Raw genomic sequence first — 10,011 nt, 5'->3', positions numbered from 1 at the left:
TGAACACAGCACATTACATCCCACTGTATTATATATTTAATGAACTGGGATCTGAAAACATGAATTTAACGTTTATACAGTTCCGTTGTTTACATAATGAAGCAGACTGTAAAAAACCCTACTTCTTTCTTATAATATTCTTAGCTACCGCATATCAACTCATACAGTACACATTACTTCCAAAATGGTCTTAAACATCTACATTTTGCATTCCGCTATTTTTTAAAAAGTGTTACATATTAATTACTCTGGAAAGTTTCTGAACTCTATTTAGCAGCAAATCTCCTTTCTTGATGGTTTCTTGGTACTGCCAGTTCTTGCTATCGGGCCTACAAATTATGAAGAAAAGGGTTTATAGTAAGTCACATTAAACCACGACAAGCTTTTCAATAACGCTGTCAATTTAGTAACTGTGATTAGAATATACAGTGTTAAATCAGATTATAGATACTGTACCTGTTAGTTTCGACTATCTCGTTTACTTTGTCTATTTTGCAATGCAGTCGCCCAGCTGCAATAAATCTTGAAAGCTCCCTAATTTTAAAAAAAAAAAAAAGTGGTTTGTTAAATACATAGATGTTGCACAGAAGAATTGCAGGCTCCCACAAAGTCTTGTTTTCTTACCACCCCACTTTTAAAGAAACGCTTTAAAGTTTTTTCCCCCACCGCTATTTTTAGAAGGGCCTTTCATGTTCCACCTTTGCTCATCTACTTCCTTTTCTTCGTCTAAGCTGCACCTCATTTGTTTGGACGTTAGGAGGTGGTGGTGTATTGTGTACACTTCGTTTTTATTCTATTGTACAGCTCCTTAGCATTTGGCACTGTTTACCGTTATATTAGTGGAAAGGCTCCAAGGCAGGGCAACTACAAAATTAGATGCTATTACATTAAATAGCGGTGTCGTTGCTTCCTAAAAGCTAACCTGATCACTCTTATACTCTGAACCTGGGTAAGAACTCTCTATTCAGCCAATGGGAGTTGTGTCTCGTTACCGAGTGCAGAGTGATGTATTTCATGCTTTGTGTAAAGTCACCTTTCAGTTCTGGAGGCTGAAGTAAGTTGTCAGAAGGCCACAATGCAAACGTGGTTATCCCACCATTTCTATTTCTCCTACTACAAACCATGTCCAACCCATTCAATCCAAAATCCATGTATGTCTCCCATAACCTCCTGCCACACCTAGTGCAAGCATGCGGTGGCTACCAAACCCTTCCTATCATCTCCTGATGTTCTGAGCCAGTTGAAGGAGCCAACAGTCTCCTTACCAGCTCTGAGCATTCCCACTTCCTCCTCCTGCACATCTGTTCTGATTCTTTTTCCCACCAGCAGTGTTAAATGAACTATACTCAGTGATGGCCAGTAGCAACTGTGCTCAAATTACTCTAAGACAGTCCTCTTCCCCATTGCCACTGCCCTTCTATACCTCTGAAAAATTCAATCGTACAGCCTACTTCTCATGTTTCAGCCCTTCTTATAACAGAGAGTAGCCTTACTATACATTTTTACCCACCCTAGTCCCTTGCCTGAAAGCCCCGCCAAGTTATTAAAAACCATTAACATTTCTAATGTAGAGGAAAGCAGAGAGCAGTTTGTGACTTGCTCTCCACCATTTCCTAAGATCATGTGGTTAAACCCTGAATCCTTCCAGTAAATAGCCCATTAGAATGTGAACAAACAGCAGAAGAGATGGTGGTATGGAGGAGTCAAAAACTGGACAATATGTGGAAAACATGTCCGACTGCCTAGCATTGAAAATAGCGGCTTTAACACAACCTGTCAACAATTTTGTGTGTTTTTCTAAGAGAAATCGTACAAAATTGTTTGCCATTTCCTAGTAGCCCTGCATGTTAGATTGTTTGCTTAATAAATTGCTGCTCATGTTAATTTTGTTTCCTGGTCCAACTAATTCTTATGAGGTCATATCGCAATAAAAGGAACTAGAGTGGTTTACTATGGATCAAAGTGTGGATACTAAGGAAAAAATAATGCTGGTGCTGAGCACGTGCCTGTAAATTGATAAGGATTGGTTAAACTCTTCCTGTTGGTCTGTTTCCAGAGAACTGTTTGTGGCTAGGAAAGACGTGACAATGAAAATAAACAAACCCATAGCAGAGCATGACAACATGGATAAGTACCTATAGTAAACCAGGTAAGTTACAATCATTAATATCTACTCTCACTATTAATAGAAACTGGTATAACTTAAGTGCTGATTAACAGACGTTTTGGAGCATGAGCTTTCGTGGGTGAATACCCACTTCCTCAGATGCATGTAATGGAAATATCCAGGGGCAGGTATATATATGTGTGCTAGCAAGCAAGCTAGAGATAACGAGGTCAGTTCAATCAGGGAGGATGAGGCCCTGTTCTAGCAGTTGAGGTGTGGTTTTCACACCTCAACTGCTAGAACAGGGCCTCATCCTCCCTTAATGAACTGACCTCGTTATCTCTAGCTTGCTTGCTAGCACACATATATATACCTGCCCCTGGATATTTCCATTACATGCATCTGAGGAAGTGGGTATTCACCCACGAAAGCTCATGCTCCAAAACGTCTGTTAGTCTATAAGGTGCTACAGGATTCTTTGCTGCTTTGACAGATCCAGACTAACACGGCTACCCTCTGATACTTAAGTGCTGATCTCATTAATATGATTATTCAGTTTCCATTCAAATGTTCATTATTTTGCTTTACTAATTTATTTATGTACATTTCAGTCAGGACTCAGATTCCTGCCTATTTTTTCTTAATTGGGAAGATTTAGCTTCAAATCCCAATTTAGGTCACAGTGAAAACTAGTTGCAGTTCCAGTTCTAAGGTGAGACCAAACAAGTGCAGGCTGAGGTGTGAGTTTTGGAAAGCTTGCGCAACAGCTGCCTACACTTTACCTGATTTAAACCACAAATATCAGGTCCAATCTACACAGCAATTATAGGTGAGTCAGGCAATCCAGTTAAAACTTGTAGTGGAGATGGAACTTACGTGTCCCAAAACTGAAACATGGACAGTCAAAATTTAAAGAACATGATGAGGTCTCATCTACATCATAACTTTTAACTGTTATATCCTTGTTCCCCAAATTTAATTGGATTCATCCAGATAGCCCTTGGTCTTATCATTTAAAGAAAAAAATATTTTCTTAAAGCATTTCTCTCATGATGCTTCATGTGTAAAAACTAAATATACATTTCTTATGCAGAGAGAAAAAGAAATATTGGACAATGAATTTTTTTTAAACAGACTAAAGTTAAACTGATTTCTACACTTAAACATGAGACTAGTAAAAAAGAATCTTGCATGCGTATGCATGTAAGTAAGTCTAAGTAAATACCTCTTCTCTCTATTGGTATCGTTTGTTTATTTGTAGCAGGATTGTTGTAAACTTTACATTTTAAATGATGACTAAAGTTTTTAACTTACAAAAGTTACTTTTAACTTACTGATCTATGAATTCTACACCGACTCCAAAAGCTTCTGCCATGTACCCTAGTGTCAGTGACCGGTAGGATTCTAGGAGCTGGCTGTACGCATGAATTCTCATTTCCCGTACGTAATAACGATAGTGAGGAGCAAACAGCCAATCTTTTTTCATCTCCTGCTCTACAATAGCTGAAAAGATAAAAATCACAAATACAGTCTATAATCTCTTAGAGTATAGCTATTCTTGCTTATACAAAAAAAACCCCAAAACACAAAGTTCAATAAGCAACACGATATTGTATGTGATTGTACTGGATCCCTGTGTCCCGTACGTGTACATTGAGATACAAAGGCACAATCCAAGTAGATACTCACATCTTTGATAGTATTTGGTTTGCGTTTGCTTTATCAAAACTTGTCCTTAAGAATAGCATAGTTGAGGGTAAGACTAGTTTTCTATTGAGAGGGTCTTAAATTGGCTTTAAGAAACTACAGAGGCTTCAGGAGCTCTTGGTTTTTGTCACACTGGCACTTGCAATTCTCAACAGCAGCTGAGATTTTCTGCTTTTGGTTGCAGGGCAGTCATTCAGATCCAGTCTTCCCCAAAGTAAAGGGGAAGATTTTTTTTTTTTAAGTCTTATTTTTGCTACCTTAGAACCCATTTTCATGGAAACTGGAGCAGAAACCAGCAGCATGAAAACTGACAGAACAGTGGCAACAATAAAGAATGGATTTTAAAACACTTTCTTTTCCTCATTTCTGCACTGTTCCCATAGAAACCAGTTCTAAACAGCCCGCGGCTACGAAATCTCCCCTTTATAATTTAACCCTGAAAGTTCAGGTTTTAAAAATCAACCTACAGAATTTAGACTCCTTTGGCTTCCTGAAGCATCCAGTGTTTTAACTTTATAAAAAATTATATTCTCTTTTAAAGGAAGCCTTTCGGGGGGAGGGATAGCTCAGTGGTTTTGAGCATTGGCCTGCTAAACCCAGGGTTGAGAGTTCAATCCTTGAGGGGGCCACCTAGGAATCTGGGGCAAAATCAGTACTTGGTCCTGCTAGTGAAGGCAGGGGGCTGGACTCAATGACCCTGCAAGGGTCCCTTCTAGTTCTAGGAGATAGTAGTACTTAACTCCATTAAAATGGGACTTATTGAGATATACCTAACGTCTCAATTCCACAACCAGGAATCTTGTATTTGCACACAGCCTATAGGTCTGACCACAGAATTAGGACCAAAGACAGCAAACTGGCTCTTTGATCGCACTCTGTAAGATGGTGCTAGGTGCCCACTCTGTAAGAACTTTCCCTCATCCAACCAGATGCCATCTTTCAGAATGCTCATTTTATAAGAAACATTTTAGAGAGCGATAAATTCATGCAAGAGCAACTTACTCTACCTCACTGTGCTGCAAAGGGAGAGTGATATTTAGGAGTGATTCACCTAAAGCAAATGGATGAGTTTAACTGTCAGGGGTTTGACAATACTAAGTACATCTGCAGCCCATCCCAATGGCAATTCTACAAAACTCAGCTATGATTTGCAGCAAGCTGCTCACAGGACCTAATGAGAAACACAGGGGAAAGATACTAGTGTATGAAATATTCTTACCTAATGACTGGAAGAAGACTGAATAACGACATTCATAGAGTGAAAAGAGATACTGTCGTACAGTTGGTAAACTATGCAACACTTCCAGAATCTCTGCCCCTTTAATAACCTGAAAGCAATCAAACAACATTTAGAAGTTTCATACACTAGTGTCAGAGAGAGGGAGAGAGAGAGAGAGAAACTTAAGAATAATTTGATCAGCTTGAATCAGTGCAGTCGTTTGCTTTACTTGCCTTCTCTCTAAGGTCAGGTCTGTCTAATGCAATCATACTGACGTAGACAGTATATGTTACAAATGTTTTGTAATCCATAAGTTCATAGGATGTAAATGTTGAAACTGTATCAAGAAAGAGTTCTGCTGCTTGTTTGAAATCTCGAATAGCTACGCAGTAAAGACCTTGGTAGACTTTCAGACGATTTCTCCTGTCCCAGTCTCCTCCTTCCTCTATTAGACTTAAAACAAATAAGACATACATTTACTTGTTTTCTTTATCTGAAATAATGAGTACAATACATTTAACAAGATTAGAGTGCATAAGGAAGTCTCAGTTATGAAGTACACTATCTCGTAACAATTAGGGCTTCAAAAGTGCGCTTGTCGTTGGTAGATGGGATGCTTTCCTTGGTGAGGCCAGAATTCAAGCTACAATTTAAAAAATTTAAAAGTTTCTAGCCTATTTAATTGTGATGTTAATCTTCCAAATGTGAACCTATGCAGTACTGTGATCCTGAGTCTGCAAACACACACCTCCAATGCTGCTGTTGCTCACAGCTTTGTCCACCAGTAGTAAACTAAAATCATTTTTAAAAAATGCAAGGGGGGAAAAAACCCCAAAACCTATGGGTAGCAGTGAAACTTTCAAGATCCACGTAATGCTGCTGTAGCCAATAGCAGCAACAGAGGAAGGGCCAGGAGCCATTCACAGGGGAGAACACAAAAAATAGTGACTGAGGGAAAAGTAAAGTCAAAGATCTCTCATTGCAACAGCCAAGATGATGAGGAATCAATAGTGGAGACCAGCTCATTGCAGCAGCCTGAAAGTGCTACGGTGCTAAGGGGAAACAAGTTCCTCTCCCTTCTAGCAGCTACAGGCAGGAAGAGGTTTGGAAATTCAAGCTCAAACACAGGATAGCCAGGAGCAGACACAAAAGATTCAAGCTCCAGGTAGTGTCCAGGGGCAGCAAGCAGCCTCACAGAAATCCCAACACCTGCACTTCCTCACTCCCAGCAGCTGGAGATTGTAAGGGCACCAATGTTTCTCCTATGGGATTGCCCCATGACTAACTGAGGCAGCATCCACTCATCTTTCATATCTAACCTGAGCTAGTAGGTTTAGTCCTCTGGCTAGTGGGTATCTGGTTAAGTTTTTCAAGCCCTGGTTATAATCGTTTGTGTCCTTCATAACTTTACCCAGGACCATAATGTATAACAACTAGATTTAATTGCAAATTAGTAAATAATGAGAATACAAATGTCACTGTATTTTAATTATAAGCTCCATGTGGCAGGAACTCAGATTTCTTTCAGATTGCGAAGTGCACTGTGCACTTATAACAAGAATCAGTACTATTTTTTTAAATTATTAACAAATAAGCCAAACCTATTCACTAGCAATCGCGCAGTTCTATAGCTATCTTCAAAACTAGTGTTTCGTTAGACATATGCAACCAATGATGCTTTACTTCAAAAGGTGATATCTGCCACAAATCTAACAATGGTACCTTTTTGCCTTTTCAATATTCCGTGTGATGAGGTCATTATCCATGTAAAACAAACCAATTCTTAGAAGGTAGAACACAATATCCAGACGATGTCCCAGTGCCACAGTTTTGTCATATGTTTTACGAAAAGCAGTCAGAGCTCCTTCCTAACAAGACAATATTTTCTAATATTAGAATATAAAAAGGAACTGGCATCCCACTAAAATGTCTTATCAAGGGAAGCTGCCTTGCGTGTTACCAGAGTAGTGTACAGATTTATCTTGTTGAAGGACATTTTAGCAGTACTGTGGGGGCAAAAAACCCAGACAAGTGAAATGTGTCTTGGCACTTAAAAAAGCTGGCAGCCATCTTAGAAAGCCAGTTTAAACTAAGTTAGCATGCTCTGATCAAGGTGTATCACCCACAAGAGAACTGTACAACTGTCTATCCTAAATAATTAAAATACCAACCTTCTTCAGAAAAGGAGATTAACATTCACAACTTGTCAAAGTTTAAATCTGAAGTTCCAAAAGTTACTCTCAAAATACCTTAACAGAGTCCCCAATGATTATACGAGTACAGTAACTAACTCACTTTGCATATGCAATTATGATGTAACAGCTTAAAAACAAAACATTAGGTAGGTAGAAAATACTGTCTACAAAATGTTTTGAAAAGTTTTAAATGGCAAACTTTTATTTGTTCTCTTCTTGGCTTGCCTTTCACTTCCCAGTTTTACATCTTTTTCCTTTCTCTTGCTGCATTGCTTAAATATCACCATCCACCCCACCCATGTGTGGTTCTATTTTCTCCAGATCATGAGTCAGCGTGCCTCCTCTAAATGCATAGAATGCATAGGAATTTGCCTGGTTTGAAAGACGAAGAATGATTTTAATGACAGCAGCCCAAGGAACCTGGGCCTTTAACTCACCTTGTCCCCAATTCGGCACAGGTACTCAGCCTTGGCCATCATTGCATCACGGATTTCACTCTCCCCCAAGATCTTTTCTGCATCTTCCAGTTCATTGTCGAGACGTTTCAACTCTTCCTCATTCGCCTTTTTCATCTTATTCAACAACTCCATGTCCATCTGCCAGTCAAGTGGCTTGCAGAGTGCTTCATAGTATGGTGCCATATCTGAAAGAGAATTGGAGTAGCTCTTGCTGTCTTAAACACGGCTGCAGGATCCCATATCAATAGTCTGAAGTGCTAAAGGAAAACTCCCATTGAGGGAGGGATATAACCAGATCAGTTATCAGGAGCTGCCTGTTAAAAGGACATTTAGACACTATGCATTGAAGATTGTGTTTCAGGTTCTCTTCCTGTTTGACAGTCTCCTGCCTCTTATGCACAACTCATTCACTTCCCTGGGCCCCAGCCTGCTCTTTAGCTACTTAGAATATCAGGGTTGGAAGGGACCTCAGGAGGGATCTAGTCCAACCCCCTGCTCAAAGCAGGACCAATCCCCAAATGGCCCTCTCAAGGCTTGAACTCACAACCCTGGGTTTAGCAGACCAATGCTCAAACCACTCCACCTGCTTCTTGCTATGTTACTAGTCTAGCTGCTTGGCTCTTTTCTTTACTTGCTTATACAGGTCTGTCGCATCTTATGCTGGGGTTACGTTCTGCACTCAGTGTGTAAAGCGAAAATCGCATATAGTCAAAATTACACTGAGTAATGGAGGGCAGAATCACCTGCACTACAGGTACAGTATTAACACTGGTCTTCTCTTGTTTTTGTTTTCGCGGACCGTGTAAAACTGAAATCGCACATGTTAAAAGCGCGTAAGATGCGATGGACCCTGATGCTGGACTGGCACTGTTAGCTGTTACTGCAAGATAAACAACAGCCATTTCTCTTCAGCAGTAGAGACCATGGGGCACACAGACTGATATGTACCCACACCTCACAGAATAAGGTGATGCTGTGAACTCCCCCCACCCCTATGACTGCTGGCAGGGCACACGGGGGACTCGTTACTGGGGGAGAGAGAGAAACCCCAGGCTGCACCTCCTCAGGGGGACAGGGAATGGGGTCTGAGGTTGGGGGGATGTGGCGGGGGCAGGAAGGGGACTGGCAGTGGGAAGTTTGGGGAGGGAGGGGTTGGGAACGGGGATGGGACTAGGAGGTCAAAGGGAATGGGGACTGCGGGCTGGTGCTGGGGGATGTGGAAGAACAGAGTGGGGGGGACAGACAGAGGGAGGAGGATGGGGGGGAGAGAGCTAGAGCTGGTGGGGGGGGGAAGGGAGCCCGAGCGGAGGAGACGACAGAGAAGGGAGGGAACAGGGGTCAGAGAGGGGGCTGGGGCAGGGGCCCGGGAGAGGAGAAATTGGGGGAGGGGCTGGGGCGCGGGAGTGGGGGCCGGGGCCGGGAAGAGGAGGGGAGGGGAGGGGAGGAAACAGGGCCCAGAGAGGGGAGAGAAGGGGCGGAGGAGGGGACCTGGGAAAGGAGGGAACAGGACCCCGGAGGGGGGGGAGGCGAGGGAGTGGGGGAGGGCAGGGGAGGGGAGGGAACGGGGCCCGGGGAGGGGCCGGAGGGCAGGGCAGGGAACGGGGGCCCGGGGAGGAGGGGCCGGAGGGCAGGGCAGGGAACGGGGGGCCGGGGGGGAAGGGGCCGGAGGGCAGGGCAGGGAACGGGGGCCCGGGGAGGGGCCGGAGGGCAGGGCAGGGAACGGGGGCCCGGGGAGGGGGAGGGGACGGGGGCCCGGGCAGGGAACGGGGGCGGGGGTCAGGGCAGGGAACGGGGGAGGGGGAGGGGCCGGAGGGCAGGGCAGGGAAGGGGGCCCGCACTCACTGTGGCGCCGCACGGCCGCCATGAGCTCCTCGCGCACGGCGGGGTCGGGGCGCTGCGGCCGCAGGCTGAGCAGGAAGCGGAGCTGGGCGATGCGCAGGTCGGGGTTCTTGGGCAGCCCCTCCTCCTCCAGGTTCTCCAGCGGCATGGCGGGGCCGGGCGGCGGGCGGCGGCGGCCAGTCACTCAGCCGCCGAGAGACGGAAACCGGCGGCGGCCGCTTCCGCCCGCCCGGCCCCGGCCCGGCCCCGGCTCCGGCTCGCAGCGCCCCCTGCAGGCTCGGGGGAGCGGCCTCCGGGCCCAGAGACCCCGCCAGGCAGCGCCCCGGCTCCCCCCACAACGCCCTAGCGACCCCCGACTCCGACCCCTCTACCACCCCGACACCCCCTGACACCCCGACTCCGAACCCCCATATCACCCCTCGACACCCCGACTCCGACCCCTCTACCATCCCCGACACCCCGACTCCGAACCCCCATATCACCCCG

General features: G+C 44.5%; 1 protein-coding gene across 1 annotated transcript; it reads right to left on the bottom strand.

Annotated features, from left to right (window-relative positions):
- Positions 1-9,712, bottom strand: PSMD6 (proteasome 26S subunit, non-ATPase 6). The gene is made up of 8 exons (XM_030569902.1): positions 9,529-9,712; positions 7,666-7,871; positions 6,756-6,901; positions 5,267-5,486; positions 5,034-5,142; positions 3,442-3,610; positions 457-534; positions 1-329 (listed from the first exon to the last, which is right to left on the bottom strand). Exons 1-8 carry the CDS (start codon positions 9,671-9,673, stop codon positions 233-235), a joined length of 1,170 nt encoding a protein of 389 aa, XP_030425762.1. The 5' UTR covers positions 9,674-9,712; the 3' UTR covers positions 1-232.
- Positions 9,713-10,011: the final 299 nt, after the last annotated feature.

The sequence above is a fragment of the Gopherus evgoodei genome, chromosome 7 (genome assembly GCF_007399415.2).
Source record: "Gopherus evgoodei ecotype Sinaloan lineage chromosome 7, rGopEvg1_v1.p, whole genome shotgun sequence".
In the NCBI taxonomy this organism is placed as follows: domain Eukaryota; kingdom Metazoa; phylum Chordata; order Testudines; family Testudinidae; genus Gopherus; species Gopherus evgoodei.
The sequence above is the reverse complement of the archived record's forward strand: the minus strand, read 5'-3'. Positions and strand labels throughout refer to the sequence as shown.

Excerpts from the sequence above, each read along its gene's own strand:
- PSMD6 (XM_030569902.1), bottom strand. The coding sequence starts at position 9,673 with ATGCCGCTGGAGAACCTGGAGGAGGAGGGGCTGCCCAAGAACCCCGAC. Across the intron at positions 5,487-6,755 it reads AATATTGAAAAGGCAAAAAG|TCTAATAGAGGAAGGAGGAG; the intron begins GTACCATTGTTA and ends ATTTGTTTTAAG. Across the intron at positions 3,611-5,033 it reads AGTCTTCTTCCAGTCATTAG|CTATTGTAGAGCAGGAGATG; the intron begins GTAAGAATATTT and ends TTATCTTTTCAG.